Below are 21,520 nucleotides of genomic sequence, written 5' to 3'. Positions count from 1 at the left end.
GAGCTACCAGTCGACCGCGGGGGGTGTGTCAGTCGATCTCCAGCCAGGCTTTTAAAAAAAATAGACCTAAAAATGAGTGATCATCAATCTTCACCAAGACGTCACTTAAATGACATTCACGGTACCGGAGGGTCTTGTGAGATGACGCTGGCTGCTGCAAGATCATCCATCCATCCATCCATTTTCTACCGCTTATTCCCTTTTGGGGTCGCGGGGGGTGCTGGCGCCTATCTCAGCTACAATCGGGCGGAAGGCGGGGTACACCCTGGACAAGTCGCCACCTCATCGCAGGGCCAACACAGTTAGACAGACAACATTCACACTCACATTCACACACTAGGGCCAATTTAGTGTTGCCAATCAACCTATCCCCAGGTGCATGTTTTTGGAAGTGGGAGGAAGCCGGAGTACCCGGAGGGAACCCACGCATTCACGGGGAGAACATGCAAACTCCATTATTATGAAAATATGACCGAGAGGAAGGCGAGAAACACTTTTTATTTCAACAGACTCTCGCGCCGTACCTTCCGTCAAAACTCTAAAGGCCGACTGCACATTTCCTATCTTCACAATAAAAGCCTTGCTTCATGCTGCCTGCGCTAACTAAATACAGAGTCTCGGAAAACTGGCGTGCACAAGCGATCCCTCAGAAAGCTGGCGTGCACATCACTTGTGCACGCCAGCTTTCCGAGACTCTTATTTTGTTAGCGCAGGCAGCATGAAGCAGGGCTTTTATTGTGAAGATAGGAAATGTGCAGTCGGCCTTTAGAGTTTTGACGGAAGGGACGGCGCGAAAGTCTGTTGAAATAAAAAGTGTTTCTCGCCTTCCTCTCTGTCATATTTTCATAATAATGATCTTGCAGCAGCCAGCGTCATCTCACAAGACCCTCCGGTACCGTGAATGTCATTTAAGTGACGTCTTGGTGAAGATTGATGATCACTCATTTTTAGGTCTATTTTTTTTAAAAGCCTGGCTGGAGATCGACTGACACACCCCCCGCGGTCGACTGGTAGCTCGCGATCGACGTAATGGGCACCCCTGCACTAAGGCCTTCAGTGATGTCCGACTTCAAGAATTCACTCAAAATACCATAATTTATGTCCCCACAAGACCATTGCTGGAGAAATACTGTACAGAAACACATTCACACACTACAACAGTGTAGAAAACGGGTTATTTGCTGGCGCATTTAAAAATCAATAAACCCGCATTAGCAATTAAAACATATCTTATGTGGTACTTTCAAAGTTAAAATTGCAAAAAAAAATAGTAACGTGAAAAAAAAAAAAAGGAAAATATTTGAACTCACAATTCGCAGAACCCATTCGACGCCGTATAGCTCTCATAGTCGGTTGATCTGAATCGAAATGGCGGGCATTTCCCCATTTCAGCATCGACTTTGTCTCACAAGGTGTAGTTTCTCTTAGATATGCTTCTTGAAAATAGTCTGACAAATATATATATCTGCCACCTAATCAACATGTTGCTCTCCTTCTTTGTGAGTCCCAGCATGTTTTCTGTGGCTTTCCACTTCCTGTTTTCGCAACTTGTGATTGGATACTCACTTGGGTGACCCAAGTGAGTATCCAATCACAGCGTAAGGCCAGTTAAAAGGTCTGACTGACAACAACTTGTGATCTGATTGGTTATTGAAACTGTCTATCAACTCTGTGTGTGTTCACTTACAGTGCATAGACGCCTGAATTATTTTATTTTTAAGGCACCGGATAGATTCGTACAGCATAGCAACATGAGCTAGCTGAATTCTGATTGGATACAAACTGTAACCTAAAAACAACAGCACTGGAAGGAGCATAATATGCCATGAAGAGAACATTATATTTAGGGAAAGTAAATGAAAAATTACTTTAATCTTTAATTATGATGATGATTTCTGGTTATGTTAGGCCAGCAGAGAAGGCCTTGCTGGCCCTGACGGTCCACCACTGCTAAGATTAGATCAATGTACACACAGGTAGACTATATTCATCCATCAATCATCACGCAACTTCCCAAAATAAAAAACAATTAAAAAAAGCTGCATTGTTTGTGTTTCTAAACTCTCAGGTAGCGGAAATAAAGAAGATGAAGATTGGAGACCCATTGGATCTATCTACAGATCATGGTCCTCAGAATCACAAAGCCCATTTGGACAAGCTGCTGGAGTACTGCGAGGTTGGAGTAAAAGAAGGGGCCACATTGGTGTATGGAGGCAAACAGGTTGACCGACCAGGTAAAACATAAAAAAACGCCCCATGCCCTTAAACATCCAATTAGTCTGCTTCATCATTTGCTAAAAGAAAATATCTTTAATCTGACTTACATAATTCACTTTTCAAGGAAATTTAAAATGGTTCCTATTTTTTGTTATTCTAAAGATAATTAAAAGTCAATAAAAGGATTAATCACCGATACAGCGTTACCTCGAGATGCGTGTACTTGGTTCTGTGACGCAGCTTTTACCATGAACAACTTGTATTGCGAAACGGCATTGTCCATTGCAATTAATTAAAATCAGAGGTGGGTAGAGTAGCCAGAAATTGTACTCAAGTAAGAGTACTGTTACTTTAGAGATGTATTACTCAAGTAAAAGTAAGGAGTAGTCATCCAAATATTTACTTGAGTAAAAGTAAAAAGTATGTTGTGAAAAAACTACTCAAGTACTGAGTAACTGATGAGTAACCTGTTTGTTTAATAATTACGGCAACAAATAATGCACAAAAACATAAAAATAGCAATGAGCAAATTCATAGCCAGGAATATCTCTTAAGCAACTGAAACAATAATATATATTAAATAATAATACATTAAAATAAAAAAATTAAGGCAAATTGAGCCACAATAACTTAACAGCACCATAGGCTCAGTAGGCATTCATCGATTGATTGATTGAAACTTGTATTAGTAGATTGCACAGTACAGTACATATTCCCTACAATTGACCACTAAATGGTTACACCCCAATAAGTTCTTCAACGTTAATCAATTACTTAATAAATGACCAAGTCGAGGTGATCTACCTCATATATACATACACACATATCATATAGATGTATATATATATATATATATATATATACATTATATAATTTATAGTTTTTTATTTTTCTGTTTTTGTTGACATGTTAAAGGTGTTTTAATGAATATACATGCATGTTTAACATATAGATTCCTATCTTTCATGAAGACAAGAATATAAGTTGGTGTATTACCTGATTCTGATGATTTGTATTGATTGGAATCAGACACTATAGTGCTGATAACGTCCACATTTTCAAATGGAGGAGAAAAAAAGTTCCTACTTCCTGTCTAATACCACATGAAAGTCGTTGGTTTTTGGCATCTTCTTTGTCCAGCTTCCATATTCGTTTTTATACACTTTACAAGAAATACATTGGCGGGAAACTCCGTAGCTTGCTAGCTTGTTTGCGCTGGCTTTCAGAGACTCTTATTTTGTTAGCGCAGGCGCGATGGAGCGGCGCTTTTATTGTGAAGACAGGAACTGTGCGATCTGTCTTTAGGCTTTTGACGGGAAGTACGGTTGAAATAAAAAGTGTCTTTTTTCCTTTACACTTTTGATTGATTGATTGAAACTTTTATTAGTAGATTGCACAGTACAGTACATATTCCGTACAATTGACCACTAAATGGTAACACCCCAATAAGTTTTTCAACTTTTTAGATCGGATTCGACAAGTGACGGTCACGTGACCGCCTGGTTTTGTTTGATTGGTCCAACGTCACCAGTGACTGCATTTGATTGGTGAAACGCAGGCATGTGTAGTTCCTACTTTGAATGCGTGTCTGACAAAATCAAAACAAACAAAGCGTGCATTATCAGATCGATAAAAAAAAAAAAGTAGCGAGTAACGAGCTGATTGTATATAAATGGAGCGGAGAAAAAGTAGCGTTTCTTCTCTATAAATATACTCAAGTAAAAGTAAAAGTATGTTGCATAAAAACTACTCTTAGAAGTACAATTTATCCCAAAAGTTACTCAAGTAGATGTAACGGAGTAAATGTAGCGTGTTACTACCCACCTCTGATTAAAATCAATGTAATCAGTGCTCAGCCTCCAAAACCACCATTTTAAAAAGAAAAACTTTTAGATAAGAAATATTGTATGACAAACAATAGAATAGAATGTAGTATAAATAACTATAGTAGTTTTTATGAAGTAGTACAAATATAATCATGTACTACATTTACTAGAGATCGGGGGCCAATCTTACCTTGGGACACATGTAATATTGATTTTAAATATAATGTACACATCATTGTATATGTAATACATCACACTTGCATCTGGAACATTCCAGCACACACTCGCAGCTAGTACCAACATCTAAAGGAGTGGGTTTTATTGTAAATGCACTGCAGGACTGCTTCTAAAATGCCCATAAAAAGTGGCACATGCCTGCTGCATGTTACAAAGCAGCAAATGCCTCAGGTAGGAGCACGATATCTATGGATGTGCGGTAAATGAATGAGTAAATTGTACACACAGTCAAAGTGAATCACATGCAACACACACACTAATAATATACACCGTTTTATAGTTTGCACACACTGTTTAGCACGTGGTATTTAGATATTAGTTGATTTGGCCCTTAATAGCACTGTCTACAGTAGGTGTGTCAAACTCATTGTAGCTCAGGGGCCACGTGGAGGAAAATCTATTCCAAAGTGGGCATGATAATTAAAAAAAAAAGACAACTTCAGATTGTTATCTTTTTTTAAATAGAACAGGCACAATCTGAAAATCTATAAATTGTAATGTTTTTTTTACACTTACATGTTGCGGTTAATAGTATTCTATCCTAATTTGTCGTGATTTTTACTTTCTGAATAAATGATGTAGTAATGTTCATCAAGTGGATTTGAGTCTGGCACAGTTTTAAAATGTTCCCATTGGTGGTCATTTTTAATCTATCAGAAGATGGAACGAATAATAATATCAAAAATAAAATCACAGGATGTTGTTAATGTACTTTACCCATTTTCCTCAAGTGATGTACTAACATGTGGCATTCTGTACACGTGTAGCACAGATACAAAAAATTCTAAATTTGGACTTATTTCATTAATCACACATTCAGTTGAAGGGGAATATATATTATTTCAGCATATTTATGTGTCCTCAGATAATGTGTCCTCAGTCCTCTATGTTAACAGGACACATAGCTCCGTGCCCTCTGAAGTCATGCACTGCAAAAATTCGGTGTTCAAAAAAAAGGAAAAAAAATACAGAAATGAGGGGTATTTTATTTGAACTAAGCAAAATTATCTGCCAATAGAACAAGAAAATTCGACTTGTCAAGACTTTCCAAAACAAGTAAAATTAAAGCTGCGAGCAGCGTTGGTCGGGTCCGCCTTAGGCTGCTGCCCCCGAGACCCACGGCCGGATAAGCGTTAGAAGACGCCTTGGAGCCACTATTTTGAGAATCTAATGCATTGTGAAAGTAATGCAGTTGTTGTATTGAAGTGAAAATATCAAACTTCCTGTTGATTTTTGCTAATGTATGTTAACTATTAACATGTAGGTCTAAGTGAGACCTACATAGTGTTTTTTGTTTCATGTCTCTCTGACATTCCTACCGGAAGTTACAAGCAGTTTTGTCTGTGTTTTCTTCCTAGGAGCAGTTTGTCCGTGTTGTATTCCTAGGGGGGCGGTAGAGCGAAATTTTGAGTTTTGAGGTTAGGTTTTTTTCATCAGATCGCAATTTTTGCCAGACCTGATGTGTGTGTCAAGTTTGGTGAGTTTAGAAGCATTTTAAGGGGGTCAAATAACAGCTCAAAGAGGTAAAAATGACATTTTTTAGGAGACTTTGCACAGGGGTTCTTTGAAGCCGCGTAAAATCAAAACCTGAGAACTTATTAAAACTCTGTTCTATACTTTTAATCAGAAGGGTTCAATCTCTCTCCTGTGCGAGTTTGAAGCCAAAACAACAAACGCACTCAGAGGAGATAATGTTTGAAGAAAGGTGACCGGTTTTTACAAAACTTTTGTTTTGAAGGGGGGATTGCAAACTTCCTGTTGATTTTTGTTGGAGAGTTGTCAATCTATGAAATGTAGGTCTAAGCGAGACCTACATAGAAGTTTTTGTTTCATGTCTCTCCGACATTCTTACCGGAAGTTACAAGCAGTTTTGTCTGTGTTTTCTTCCTAGGAGCAGTTTTTTCAGTGTTTTATTCAAAAATAGCGCTAGAGCGCAATTTTGAGTTTTGGGGTTTGTTTTTTTCATTAGATCGCAATATTCACCAGTCCTTATGTGTGCGCCAAGTTTGGTGACTTTCGAAGCCTTTTAAAGGGGTCAAATTACTACGCAAAGAGGCAAAAATTGCATTTTTTGCGAACATTTTATTTTGAAGGGGTTTTTGCCGACTTCCTGTAGAATTTTGCTGAAAGAAGTGAGTGTATGAAAATTGGGTCTAAGTCAGACCTACATAGGAGTTTTTGTTTCATGTCGATATGACATTCCTAACAGAAGTTACATGCAGTTTTGTCTGTAACTTTTCCTAGGGGGCGCTATAGCGCAATTTTCATTTTGGGGGATTGCTTGCTTAATATGTTGGGAAGGTTTGCTATACCGACGTGTGTGTCAAATTTGGTGAGTTTTGAAGCATATTAAGGGGGTCAAATTACAGCGCGTAGGTGCGGAATAATAATAAAACTCAGCAGTTTCAATAGGGTCCTTGGCCAAGGACCCTAATTAGCTAACCTCAGTGAACCCAAAATACCTTAAAATAAGTATATTCTCCCTAATAACAAGTGTACTTTTCTTTTTAGAAAAAAAAGAGACCATTTTGCTCAACATGTTGAAAAATATTCTTAATTTAAGTAAATGCTAGTGCCATTATCTTGACATAATGATATGCGCTCGGCATCATGATTTTTTTTTCATGCTTGAAATAAGAAATTATTACTTAAAAAAGTAATTTTATACTTGTGAATGTTGATGACACAGCTTTGCAACAGTTGATATTCTAGTATCAAGCATGTTTTACTCAATATAGGTCATCAAATATCAGCAACAAGCTGTAATATCTTACTGAGATCATGTAGGACCAAAACACTTCAAACAAGTAAAACACTCTAACATCAAATCTGTTTAGTGAGAATAATTATCTTATTATACAGAAAATAAGCAAATATCACAAATATCACAAATATCACCCTTATTTGAGATATGCAATCTTACTTAAATTTCAGTTTTTGCAGTGTGCACGCTCTTGTGGCAGAGGACACGAATAATTGCTATTGTGGCATCCAGTGGGCACATTTCAAACAGCTGTTTCTTTCATTCAAAAATCTAATCTTGTTTTTATACTTAGCAAACTTTTTTCACGGGCCAGATAAAACCTGTCTGCGGGCCTGATCTGGCCTGCAGGCCATACGTTTGACACCCCTAGTTCTACAGTGTATGGCAGGGGTGCCCATTACGTCGATCGCGAGCTACCAGTCGACCGCGGGGGGGTGTGTCAGTCGATCTCCAGCCAGGCTTTTAAAAAAAATAGACCTAAAAATGAGTGATCATCAATCTTCACCAAGACGTCACTTAAATGACATTCACGGTACCGGAGGGTCTTGTGAGATGACGCTGGCTGCTGCAAGATCATTATTATGAAAATATGACCGAGAGGAAGGCGAGAATAACTTTTTATTTCAACAGACTCTCGCGCCGTACCTTCCGTCAAAACTCTAAAGGCCGACTGCACATTTCCTATCTTCACAATAAAAGCCCTGCTTCATGCTGCCTGCGCTAACTAAATACAGAGTCTCGGAAAACTGGCGTGCACAAGCGATCCCTCAGAAAGCTGGCGTGCACATCACGTGTGCACGCCAGCTTTCTGAGACTCTTATTTTGTTAGCGCAGGCAGCATGAAGCAGGGCTTTTATTGTGAAGATAGGAAATGTGCAGTCGGCCTTTAGAGTTTTGATGGAAGGGACGGCGCGAAAGTCTGTTGAAATAAAAAGTGTTTCTCGCCTTCCTCTTTGTCATTTTTTCATAATAATGAACTGGCAGCAGCCAGCGTCATCTCACAAGACCCTCGGGTGCCGTGAATGTCAGTCAAGCAAGCTACGGAATTTGCCGCCAATGTTTTTCTTGTAAAGTGTATGGAAGCTGGATGAATTAGATGCCAAAAACCAACCACTTTCATGTGGTATTGTACAGAAAGGACAACTTTTTTTCTCCTCCATTTGAAAATGTGGGCGTTATCATCATTACTGTCTGATTCCAATCAATGCAAGTCATCAGAATCAGGTAATACACCAACTTATATTCTTGTCTTTGTGAAAGAAAGACATCTATATGTGTTACACATGCTTGTATTATCATTAAACACATTTAACTTGTTTACAAAAATGTCTCTTTCATAAATAAATAAATATAAATGATATATATAAATGAGGTAGATCCCCTCGAGTTGGTCAATCGAAAAGTAGCTCGCCTGCAGAAAAAGTGTGGGCACCCCTGGTGTATGGCTTGGCACTTTTGGATAGCATGGATGGGTGGGCCACGCTTGCCCTGGCCTGAAAACGGTTTATTTGATCTGGGTTTTGTATTTTACATTGGAGCAGGTAAACATAAGACAATACTGTAACTAATCAAAACAAATGCACATTGAGTAAGACGATAACACAATTAACTGACATTTTGGTTCACAAATAAAAATTAGACAAAACTATCATTTTGTAATTGGATGGGACAAGTTTGGAATATATCCAATAATAGAAGCTAGTTACAAATGACAGCAAACCACATGCTTTTCTTTTTGAGATGAGGAAGTTCGATTCATTCCCATTAAAACAAAAATGTGTGAATTTGACATGTTTCACGTCGTAATATGTGCATACCTGGGAGAAATTGAAGAGGAAACATTTTATTTTTACTGCTATGATGCCATCAGCAAGCGATTCATGATGACATCCACACAACTGTAAGTTAAAACTAATTCTACAGTATTACTTCTTTGCATTTTTTTTTTTTTGCCTCAAGGAATCGTTTATGGTCAGTGTATTTTTCGGGTATTTCAGTTTTCATAAAGAGATATCGAAAAACAAAAAACGACTGATTTATTGGAATTTCGTACGATAGCACGTAAAAATACGCTTGAAAACATTCCTACAGACAATCCCACATGGATGGTTGAGTATGTAAGAATGTTTTTAGTTATACTGTAAAAGTTACAAACGTTGCTTGCCGTATTAATAAAGAATCCATACAAGTAGAAACGCTATGGACGGACAGAAGACCCGAATGGCTATTGAACTTGAACGCTCTAGTCCAGGGGTCACCAACCTTTTTGAAACCAAGCGCTACTTCTTGGGTACTGATTAATGCGAAGGGCTACCAGTTTGATACACACTTAAATAAATAGCCAAAAATAGCCAATTTGCTCAATTTACCTTTGATAAATAAATATATATATATATATATATATATGTATATATCTATATATATGTGTATATATATATCTATATATATGTGTATATATATATATATATGTATATATCTATATATATGTGTATATATATATGTATATATATCTATATATGTATATATATATGTACATATATATATATGTATATATATGTACACATATATATATATATATATATATATATATATATATATATATATATATATATATACATATGTATATATCTATATATATGTGTATATATATATCTATATATATGTGTATATATATCTATATATGTACATATATATATATGTATATATATGTACACATATATATATGTATATATATATATATATATATATATATATATATATATATATATATATATATATATATAAAATAGGTATTTCTGTCTGTCATTCCGTCGTACATTTTTTTTCCTCTTACGGAAGGTTTATTGCAGAGAATAAATGATGAAAAAAAAACTTATTTGAACGGTTTAAAAGAGGAGAAAACAGGAAACAAAATGAAAATTTAATTTTGAAACATAGTTTATCTTCAATTTCGACTCTTTAAAATTCAAAATTCAACCCAAAAAAAAGAAGACAAAAACAATCTAATTCGAATCTTATTTTAAAAATTTAAAAAAGAATTTATGGAACATCATTAGTCATTTTTCCTGATTAAGATCAATTTTTACAATTTTGATGACATCTTTTAAATAGGTTATAATACAATCTGCATTTTGTTAGACTATCTAACAAATTGGACCAAGCTATATTTCTAACAAAGACAAATCATTATTTCTTCTAAATTTTCCAGAACAAAAATTTTAAAAGAAATTCAAAAGACTTTGAAATAAGATTTAAATTTGATTCTAAAGATTTTCTAGAATTGCCGGAATCATTTTTTGAATTTTAATCATAAGTTTGAAGAAATATTTCACAAATATTATTCGTCGAAAAAATAGAAGCCAAAATGAAGAATTAAATTAAAATGTATTTATTATTCTTTACAATAAAAAAAATTAAATTTACTTGAACATTGATTTAAATTGTCAGGAAAGAATGGGAGGGAATTTAAAAGGTTAAAAGGTATATGTGTTTAAAAATGATTTTTAAATTGTATTTTTTCTCTAAAATTGTGTTTCTGAAAGTTATAAGAAGCAAAGTAAAAAAAAAAATATTTAAACAAGTGAAAACCAAGTCTTTAAAATATTTTCTTGGATTTTCTAATTCTATTTCAGTTTTGTTATCCATCCATTTCTACCGCTTATTCCCCTTTTTGGGGTCGCGGGGGGCGCTGGCGCCTATCTCAGCTACAATCGGGCGGAAGGCGGGGTACACCCTGGACAAGTCGCCACCTCATCACAGGGCCAACACAGATAGACAGACAACATTCACACAATAGAGTCAATTTAGTGTTGCCAATCAACCTATCCCCAGGTGCATGTCTTTGGAGGTGGGAGGGGCCTATCCCCAGGTGCATGTCTTTGGAGGTGGGAGGGGCCTATCCCCAGGTGCATGTCTTTGGAAGTGGGAGGAAGCCGGAGTACCCGGAGGGAATCCACGCATTCACGGGGAGAACATGCAAACTCCACACAGAAAGATCCCAAGCCTGGATTTGAACCCAGGACTGCAGGAACTTCGTATTGTGAGGCAGACGCACTAACCCCTCTTCCACCGTGAAGCCCTATTTCAGTTTTGTCTCTCTTAGAAATAAAAACGAGACCAGCTTGCTAGTAAATAAATACAATTTTAAAAAACAGAGGCAGCTCACTGGTAAGTGCTGCTATTTGAGCTATTTCTAGAACAGGCCAGCGGGCTACTCATCTGGTCCTAACGGGCGACCTGGTGCCTGCGGGCACCGCGTTGGTGACCCCTGGTCTAGTCTAAACAGAATGGCAATGCAGTACTATTGAGCGAACTTGGGCGCCATAGCCCAAACAGTACAACAACTATTCAGTGTTTTGCTTGTTTTTTTGTTGTTTTGTTTTGGTTTTGTTCTTGTTCACGAGTGAGGGAAGAGTGGATCGTGAGATCGACAGGCGGATCGGTGCGGCGTCTTCAGTAATGCGGACGTTGTACCGATCCGTTGTGGTGAAGAAGGAGCTGAGCCGGAAGGCAAAGCTCTCAATTTACCGGTCGATCTACGTTCCCATCCTCACCTATGGTCATGAGCTTTGGGTCATGACCGAAAGGATAAGATCACGGGTACAAGCGGCCCAAATGAGTTTCCTCCGCCGTGTGGCGGGGCTCTCCCTTAGAGATAGGTCTGAGAAGCTCTGCCATCCGGGAGGAACTCAAAGTAAAGCCGCTGCTCCTTCACATCGAGAGGAGCCAGATGAGGTGGTTCGGGCATCTGGTCAACCAGTAGGAGGCCACGGGGAAGACCCAGGACACGTTGGGAAGACTATGTCTCCCGGCTGGCCTGGGAACGCCTCGGGATCCCCCGGGAAGAGCTAGACGAAGTGGCTGGGGAGAGGGAAGTCTGGGTTTCCCTGCTTAGGCTGTTGCCCCCGCGACCCGACCTCGGATAAGCGGAAGATGATGGATGGATGGATGGATGGATGGATGTTTTGGTTTACTTTTTGCATCATGGCTTTCAGAGGAGAAAAATCCATATATCTTTGTGGAGAGACACCGCCGACGGGCCGACAACGGGCGGAAAGCAGCAGCGTGGGCCCACCTGGAGGCCGGGAGGCGGGGCATGCGGCGGCAAGAGGAGGCGTGACGCTGCAGCGGCAATCAAATGCAGGTGCGTATACGACACACCGGCTCACGATCTGTCTATCTGCTGGCAGAATATAAATAGGGCGAGGGAGGAGCGACCAGGGGGAGAGCAGCACGGAGGAGGAAACATCGGCCAGCAGACCTGAAGCACGACAAACCCCCACCGCGAGAGCAATGACACCCCCCCGCAGCGGCAGCACGAAGGAGCGCACTGAAAAGTGACTCGACCAAAGGGCCAAGATTTGTTGAAATAATAAATCAATGCCAACGCTGCTATGATGCGTCTTGTGTCAGGTGTCCCCGCAACCCACACGAGGACGGCAGGAAGTCCGTTACAGTCTCCCATTCAAGTACTAACCAGGCCAGACCCAGCTTAGCTTCCAAGATCAGACGAGATCGGGCGTACTCCGGGTAGTATGGCCGCATGCCCCGCCTCCCGGCCTCCAGGTGGGCCCGCGCTGCTGCTTTCCGCCCGTTGTCGGCCCGTCGGCGGTGTCTCTCCACATACTACCTAGGAATACCAGGCACTGTAACGGACTTTCTGCCGTCCTCGTGTGGGTTGCGGGGACACCTGACACAAGACGCATCATAGCAGCGTTGGCATTGATTTATTATTTCAACAAATCTTGGCCCTTTGGTAGAGTCACTTTTCAGTGCGCTCCTTCGTGCTGCCGCTGCACGTCCGGGGCTTGCGTCCGCTGCGGGGGTGTGTCATTGCTCTCGTGGTGGGGGTTTGTCGTGCTTCAGGTCTGCTGGCCGATGTTTCCTCCTCCGTGCTGCTCTCCCCCTGGTCGCTCCTCCCTCGCCCTTTTTATATTCTGCCAGCAGATAGACAGATCGTGAGCCGGTGTGTCGTATACGCACCTGCATTAGATTGCCGCTGCAGCGTCACGCCTCCTCTTACCGCCGCATGCCCCGCCTCCCGGCCTCCAGGTGGGCCCGCGCTGCTGCTTTCCGCCCGTTGTCGGCCCGTCGGCGGTGTCTCTCAACAATCTTCCACACCGTTTTATAAGCCGCAGGGAAAAAAGTAGCGGATTATAGTCCGCAATTATCCATCCATCATCTTCCGCTTATCCGAGGTCGGGTCGCGGGGGCAACAGCCTAAGCAGGGAAACCCAGACTTCCCTCTCCCCAGCCACTTCGTCTAGCTCTTCCCGGGGGATCCCGAGGCGTTCCCAGGCCAGCCGGGAGACATAGTCTTCCCAACGTGTCCTGGGTCTTCCCCGTGGCCTCCTACCGGTTGGACGTGCCCTAAACACCTCCCTAGGGAGGTGTTCGGGTGGCATCCTGACCAGATGCCCGAACCACCTCATCTGGCTCCTCTCGATGTGAAGGAGCAGCGGCTTTACTTTGAGTTCCTCCCGGATGGCAGAGCTTCTCACCCTATCTCTAAGAGAGAGGAGGAAGCTCATTTCGGCCGCTTGTACCCGTGATCTTATCCTTTCGGTCATGACCCAAAGCTCATGACCATAGGTGAGGATGGGAACGTAGATCGACCGGTAAATTGAGAGCTTTGCCTTCCGGCTCAGCTCCTTCTTCACCACAACGGATCGGTACAACGTCCGCATTACTGAAGACGCCGCACCGATCCGCCTGTCGATCTCACGATCCACTCTTCCCTCACTCGTGAACAAGACTCCTAGGTACTTGAACTCCTCCACTTGGGGCAGGGTCTCCTCCCCAACCCGGAGATTAAAACATGCACATTTACCATAACCACTTCAATTGTTTACCAGCCTAGCAATGACACTGCACGCCACAATAAGAATGCCTGGGGGGATTTGCAATTAACAGCAAGAAGGGGGCGATGAATACTGGAATATGTTTGTTTTTAAAATGTTGTGAAACTTTAAACTGATATAATACGGAATAATAAATAAAGTTATACAACTTTTTTTTTTTTCTAACAGGTTTCTTCATGGAGCCGACTGTGTTCACTGACGTGGAGGACCACATGTTCATGGCCAAAGAGGAGTCTTTCGGCCCCATCATGGTCGTCTCCAAATTTAAAGATGGGTAAATAGTCCAGATAACAAACCCCATGGATGCTAGAATGGTATTTGAGTGAGTTGTGCTTCACAGGGACGTGGACGGTGTGCTGCAGAGAGCCAATGACACGGAGTATGGTCTGGCTTCAGGTGTGTTCACCCGAGACATTAACAAAGCCATGTATGTTAGTGAACACTTGGAGGCTGGAACCGTTTTCATTAACACCTACAACAAGACTGACGTGGCTTCACCTTTTGGAGGCTTCAAGCAGTCTGGCTTTGGCAAAGACCTCGGTAAGTTGTAGCAGACAAGTGGCCCAATCTACTCAGATCTAGTTACCAAGCGCTAAACAGCGTGTGCAAACTATAACATTGTTTGTATTGTTTGTCGGCATGATGCGTGTGATCTACTAAGACTGCATGTACAATTGATAACAAGTGCAAAAGTGGCACGGACTGCCCTATTTGCATGAGGATTTGGTGTGTACTATGCAGCTTTCACCATGGACACACTCATTTACTGTACATATGGTTAGGGACGGCGTGGCGCAGTGGGAGAGTGGCCGTGCGCAACCCGAGGTTCCCTGGTTCAAATCCCACCTAATACCAACCTCGTCACGTCCGTTGTGTCCTGAGCAAGACACTTCACCCTTGCTCCTGATGGCTGCTGTTTGGCGCCTTGCATGGCAGCTCCCTCCATCAGTGTGTGAATGTGTGTGTGAATGGGTAAATGTGGAAGTAGTGTCAAAGCGCTTTGAGTACCTTGAAGGTAGAAAAGCGCTATACAAGTACAACCCATTTATTCTCCTCCCTGTGGAATAACGTGTACCACGTTTTCTGAGCGTTTTAGAAGCGGTCTACGGAACCCACTTTTTTAGCGTCCGCTGGAATGTTCCACACGCAAGAAAATGCATATTACAAAAATGTTTTTCATCCATCTTCTACCGCTTATTCCCTTTCGGGGTCGCGGGGGGCGCTGGCGCCTATCTCAGCTACAATCGGGCGGAAGGCAGGGTACACCCTGGACAAGTCGCCACCTCATCGCAGGGCCAACACAGATAGACAGACAACATTCACACACTAGGGACCATTTAGTGTTGCCAATCAACCTATCCCCAGGTGCATGTCTTTGGAAGTGGGAGGAAGCATTCACGGGGAGAAAATGCAAACTCTACACAGAAAGATCCCAAGCCTGGATTTGAACCCAGGACTGCAGGAACTTTTTATTGTGAGGCAGACGCACTAACCCCTCTTCCACCGTGAAGCCAATGTTTTTCATATCAATGAAAAAAACAAACCAAAATGCACCAATTGAAATTGTTTTAATCATCCTCTAAAGACATCCTGGCATCCCGGCTTCTGATGATTAGCATATATTCTGTATATACATAAAGGTGGACACGCAAAATATGTTGCACTCCTTATTCTGCTTATTTCCGCGCACAAGTTCAGTAGATCAGCTTTGCGTGTGCTATCAAGTTTGCACGTGTTTTTGTACATGCAAAACTGAGTTTCTTCTATCTAATCATGTGCACATGCTTGTGGGTTTAAAGGACTTTTGTGTTGTTAAAGTATTTCTGATTATGACTCTGATTAATGTTAGAAATCACATTCTTTTTTTGGCATGTGAACGACTGCATAAAAAGATGGGATTTAACAAAAAATTCAAAATTTGGCTTCTTACCCTGTAGTGCAGGGGTGCCCACACTTTTTCAAGTGACCAACTCGAGGGGATCTACCTCATTTATATATATCATTTATATTTATTTATTTATGAAAGAGACATTTTTGTAAACAAGTTAAATGTGTTTAATGATAATACAAGCATGTGTAACACATATAGATGTCTTTCTTTCACAAAGACAAGAATATAAGTTGGTGTATTACCTGATTCTGATGACTTGCATTGATTGGAATCAGACAGTAATGATGATAACGCCCACATTTTCAAATGGAGGAGAAAAAAAGTTGTCCTTTCTGTACAATACCACATGAAAGTGGTTGGTTTTTGGCATCTAATTCATCCAGCTTCCATACACTTTACAAGAAAAACATTGGCGGCAAATTCCGTAGCTTGCTTGATTGACATTCACGGCACCCGAGGGTCTTGTGAGATGACGCTGGCTGCTGCCAGTTCATTATTATGAAAAAATGACAGAGAGGAAGGCGAGAAACACTTTTTATTTCAACAGACTTTCGCGCCGTCCCTTCCGTCAAAACTCTAAAGGCCGACTGCACATTTCCTATCTTCACAATAAAACGCCCTGCTTCATGCTGCCTGCGCTAACAAAATAAGAGTCTCAGAAAGCTGGCGTGCACAAGTGATGTGCACGCCAGCTTTCTGAGGGATCGCTTGTGCACGGCAGTTTTCCGAGACTCTGTATTTAGTTAGCGCAGGCATCATGAAGCAGGGCTTTTATTGTGAAGATAGGAAATGTGCAGTCGGCCTTTAGAGTTTTGACGGAAGGTACGGCGTGAGAGTCTGTTGAAATAAAAAGTGTTTCTCGCCTTCCTCTCGGTCATATTTTCATAATAATGATCTTGCAGCAGCCAGCGTCATCTCACAAGACCCTCCGGTACCGTGAATGTCATTTAAGTGACGTCTTGGTGAAGATTGATGATCACTAATTTTTAGGTCTATTTTTTTTAAAAGCCTGGCTGGAGATCGACTGACACACCCCCCGCGGTCGACTGGTAGCTCGCGATCGACGTAATGGGCACCCCTCCTGTAGTGTGACCGCAGCCTTAGTTTATCGTTCATTCAATAACTCCCGTGCATGGTAATCAACTGTCAAATGATTTTGTGTTTTAGCCAGCCTCAACTTAAAACAGGCAGGGATGATTGTAGAAGACGCTTCACTGTCTACAAAACAGTCTTGATGCTTAGAGCGCCATCGTCAGACGCATTTTTATGATACATTTCTAAAGTATAGGGGTTCTTTTGTTTTTGTCCCTGCAAATTCTCAAATTCTGTATGTTTATATTAAGGGTGTGACAACACAACTATCAGCAGGAATAATTCACAGAGTGGAATTTTAGAAAAGGTTTTATCAAGTGAAATGACTCAGAGAACAAATATATCGGCAGGAATCATTCGTACTTTTATTGTTTTGAGAGTGGAAATTTAGAAAAGGTTTTATCAAGTGGAATTACTCAAACAGAAAACAATGGTAGGTATGAAAAACACAAACATATTAACCGCCTGGAACGAGCTAATGCTGTCTTTAGTTGAGTTAAAGTTGGTCAGTATTTGCTTTTGGCGACACCTACTGGCCAAAATAATGAAGTTCAACTCACGCCGCAGTAAATTTGATAATTACTGGATTCTTTCTTATAATATACAACTATAATAATTTGATACTTGCTCATATTGACATATCTGCTGCGATATTGTTTAGATCAGCGGTCCCCAACGACATTCCATAACTTATAAACCACTGCCTTAAATTTCGCCTGTGCCACTAAACACACCAATAAGCTTGTTTAAAGACAAACAATAAAACTCCTCATAGGAAGCCACCATTTGTTATTTTTGTTATAACTTTGTGACATGTTACAATGCACATTAATGAACATATATAATATAAATGTGACAGATTGTAGCCTGAGGTTGATTTCCATCGGCCAGTCCCCAGTAGGTTGATGGCATATAGTACATCAACATCCATGGTCCATGGCATATAGTACCATCAACATCCATGGTCCATGGCATATAGTACCATCAACATCCATGGTCCATGGCATATAGTACCATCAACATCCATGGTCCATGGCATATAGTACCATCAACATCCAAGGTCCATGGCATATAGTACCATCAACATCCATGGTCCATGGCATATAATACCATCAACATCCATGGGCCAGGGCATATAGTACCATCAACATCCATGGTCCATGGCATATAGTACCATCAACATCCATGGTCCATGGCATATAGTACCATCAACATCCATGGTCCATGGCATATAGTACCATCAACATCCATGGTCCATGGCATATAGTACCATCAACATCCATGGTCCATGGCATATAGTACCATCAACATCCATGGTCCATGGCATATAGTACCATCAACATCCATGGTCCATGGCATATAGTACCATCAACATCCATGGTCCATGGCATATAGTACCATCAACATCCATGGTCCATGGCATATAGTACCATCAACATCCATGGTCCATGGCATATAGTACCATCAACATCCATGGTCCATGGCATATAGTACCATCAACATCCATGGTCCATGGCATATAGTACCATCAACATCCATGGTCCATGGCATATAGTACCATCAACCTGCTGGGGATCTCATTACAAATAAACAAGCTCAGGGCTTCCACTAGGTCGGTGTTTTAGTGTGCGCTATTTTTCATGCATTTATTTTTGCTGCATTTATCTGCCACACTTAAAAAACCGGTCCGTAGAAAAAAATCCTACATTAATCTGGTCCGTGGTGCAAAAAAGGTTGAGGACCTCTGGTTTAAATTAGGGCATTTATTACATAGCTTGTGTGCAATTGCAAGCTTAGCTGTTGTGTAGCTGCTAGCTCGTAGTCGCCCGTAGCCTACCAATGCTTACATTTTGTAAATGACTTGACTAAAATACAAGAAAAGACCCACCGTGTGTGTTTATTAGATGACATTTAGATATTAACTGGCTGTCCAGGTTTGTATCAAAGTGTATATTACAGATTTTAGATAAAAATTATATAATCCAATATTGTTTTTTGCTGATATCGGCCCAATATCAGTATTGCATCAGAATACCTGGAGTTTAACTACAGTATGTTTGATGTCATTATTTAAATGTTATGTATTGCTGTATATTATAGTGCATGTGATGATGTACTAAATGTCTGCTTGTCATCGATAGGAGAGGATGCGCTCATGGAATACCTCAAGACCAAAGCAGTGACTGTGGAATATTGACTGTCTTTTTTAAAGGGAAGTTCCGGATCATTTTTGTGCCATCGAAGCAAAGCGAGTCCAATGAGCAACGTTTTTAATAATTGTTTTTAAAACAACACAAATCAACCGACACTTTCTCATACTTTTCTACTCATGAACATGCACCTGCAGTATTAGATGCACCACACGGTGGCGGTGTTATTCACCAAATGAAGTACAGATGGGCGGGACTTAATGACAAGTAATGACCCATAAATCATTGACTGCTAGTCCAACAATTATGAAACTTTGAGGATACACATCTATGCCCCGCCCCCTGAACTCTTTTCATGAGCCCCCAAAATTAAAACAGGATTGAGAACATGATAATATAATATTTATTTATGTATCCGTACAACCCACTGCTTGAACTTAACTTTCCTCTTGTATTAGCTTTCTGTTACCATCTCTTATGTTAACGGGTCTGTTTTGACCCATGTTTTGAATCAGCTGTAAAATACACTAAAAACAATTATCTATCATCCAATTTGTTTCTCATCTCTTGGTTACCTTGTTAGGCTTCCTTATCCTTGAAAATATTGGTTTTAATATTTTTGGTTTGGGCCATTGGGCCTTATTTTGTCAGTATACCCCTCGATTTCAATTTTTAAAAATGGTAAAACGAACCTCAAGAGAATCATATAAATAAAAAAAAAGGTTGTTGTGTTACCTAACTATTACTAAGTGGTATTAGAACACATCTCTTAAATAAATGTGTTTTGTTTATTTTTTCATTTTAAGAATTTTAACTATAGTAACATCTATGGTGTTACGGGTCAATTTCGACCCATATATATTTACTTCAAGAAAAAGGCTAAAACGTATTTTTTTCAGCAACAGAAATCCAACATCAAACAAACAACCAATTAAGCAAATGAAACCAAGAGAAATAGGTTACTAGTTCCAAAACTAATAAAAAAACAAAATCAGAGTGGCAAAAAGTGACACTTTTAGTGTCCGTCTTTTGATTGTTTTTGTACAGGATAACAAGGTAAAATGAGAATCCACTAAAGCTCACATGATTGGGAGAGGAGCTGGCTGTCAGTGTGTTCAGTTTTTGCTCTTATCATTGCTTTATAGTCTTATTTTTATAACCGGGTCAAAACCGACCCTAACAACACCAAGGGCATAATTTCTACCAGAGCATTTTATAATTTAGTGAAAAAAATTAAAATGTTTTATTTTGTTGACAAAGAGGTTCCTGACAAAGTCAAAAAGCGTTGATGCAAAAAAATAAATGTATGTGGTGTTTTTATGCATTTAAAAACTAAAACGGGTCGGTGCCGACCCTAACACAAGACGAAGGTTAAAAACATTTCCAGGTTAAGTTAAATAAACATTTGTAATATTTCAAGTCTGTGATTCCCCAAGCAAAGTAAAAAGTCCAAACAATTCAAGAGGAAGTTCATTTTTGTACTGTATATTGAAATTCCTCACCCTACAATTTGAGAAGTAGCTAATCTATGGTATGGAAGGCCCAGACATCTCCAGCAACAACCTTTTGAGCCTCACGTTTTGCATGCCTGAGCTCAGGTGGCCCACCAGAACTTCTGGTTTAGCTCGGTTGGTAGAGCGGCCGTGCCAGCAACTTGAGGGTTGCAGGTTCGATTCCCGCTTCCGCCATCCTAGTCACTGCCGTTGTGTCCTTGGGCAAGACACTTTACCCACCTGCTCTCAGTGCCACTCACACTGGTTTGAATGTAACTTAGATATTGGGTTTCACTATGTAAAGCGCTTTGAGTCACTAGAGAAAAAGTGCTATATAAATATAATTCACTTCAATTCACTTCACTCCTGTCAATAAGGGGGAGTCAGCAACTCTACAAAGAAGCTCATTTCGGCCGCTTCTAGCCAAGATTTTGCCTTTCAGGTCAATACTAAAGTTCTTCCACCGCAAAGGTTTGCAAGTTAGCCTTTTCTGGCTGAAAACCCATCCATCCATCCATCTTCTTCCGCTTATCCGAGGTCGGGTCGTGGGGGAAGCAGCCTAAGCAAGGAAGACCAGACTTCCCTCTCCCCAGCCACTTCATCTAGCTCTTCCCGGGGGATCCCGAGGCACATTGCTAAAAAGGTGACCTTTGTCATCACACCTTTATCGGGGGCTGTTTTAAAATAATAGATCATGGAGTTTTACTTACACTTGCGAATGTCATTGAAATCCATGAAAAGGACAACACTTGAAACCTGAAAATGTCATACAGTGCTTGCCACGTGAATGTGTGTTGCCATGGTGTTGGGGCATGTGTGTGTGTGTGTTTATGCATGTGCAACAATGACAGCATTGATTCCCTTACGGAGCCAAAACACTGCCAGTAAGATTTGGTATCCACTAAAAAATAAAAGTGGTCATTGTGTAGCGTGTAAGGACGGGAGTGAAAAGAGGAGTGTCCAAAGATTAAACTAATTGTTTTGATGACA

At 40.5% G+C, this 21,520-nt stretch overlaps 1 protein-coding gene across 1 annotated transcript in view; it reads left to right on the top strand.

Annotated features, from left to right (window-relative positions):
* The window catches only part of LOC133562888 (mitochondrial 10-formyltetrahydrofolate dehydrogenase-like), a 101,274-nt gene extending 79,754 nt beyond the window's left edge, over positions 1-21,520 (top strand). The window contains exons 20-23 of the mRNA XM_061916703.1: positions 2,069-2,234; positions 14,073-14,178; positions 14,245-14,444; positions 19,029-21,520. Of these exons, the coding sequence (XP_061772687.1) occupies positions 2,069-2,234; positions 14,073-14,178; positions 14,245-14,444; positions 19,029-19,084 (528 nt within the window). The 3' untranslated portion in view covers positions 19,085-21,520. The remainder of the gene's footprint in view (positions 1-2,068; positions 2,235-14,072; positions 14,179-14,244; positions 14,445-19,028) is intronic.

The sequence above is a fragment of the Nerophis ophidion genome, linkage group LG12 (genome assembly GCF_033978795.1).
Source record: "Nerophis ophidion isolate RoL-2023_Sa linkage group LG12, RoL_Noph_v1.0, whole genome shotgun sequence".
Classification (NCBI taxonomy): domain Eukaryota; kingdom Metazoa; phylum Chordata; class Actinopteri; order Syngnathiformes; family Syngnathidae; genus Nerophis; species Nerophis ophidion.
This window is presented reverse-complemented; position numbering and strand designations above follow the sequence as displayed.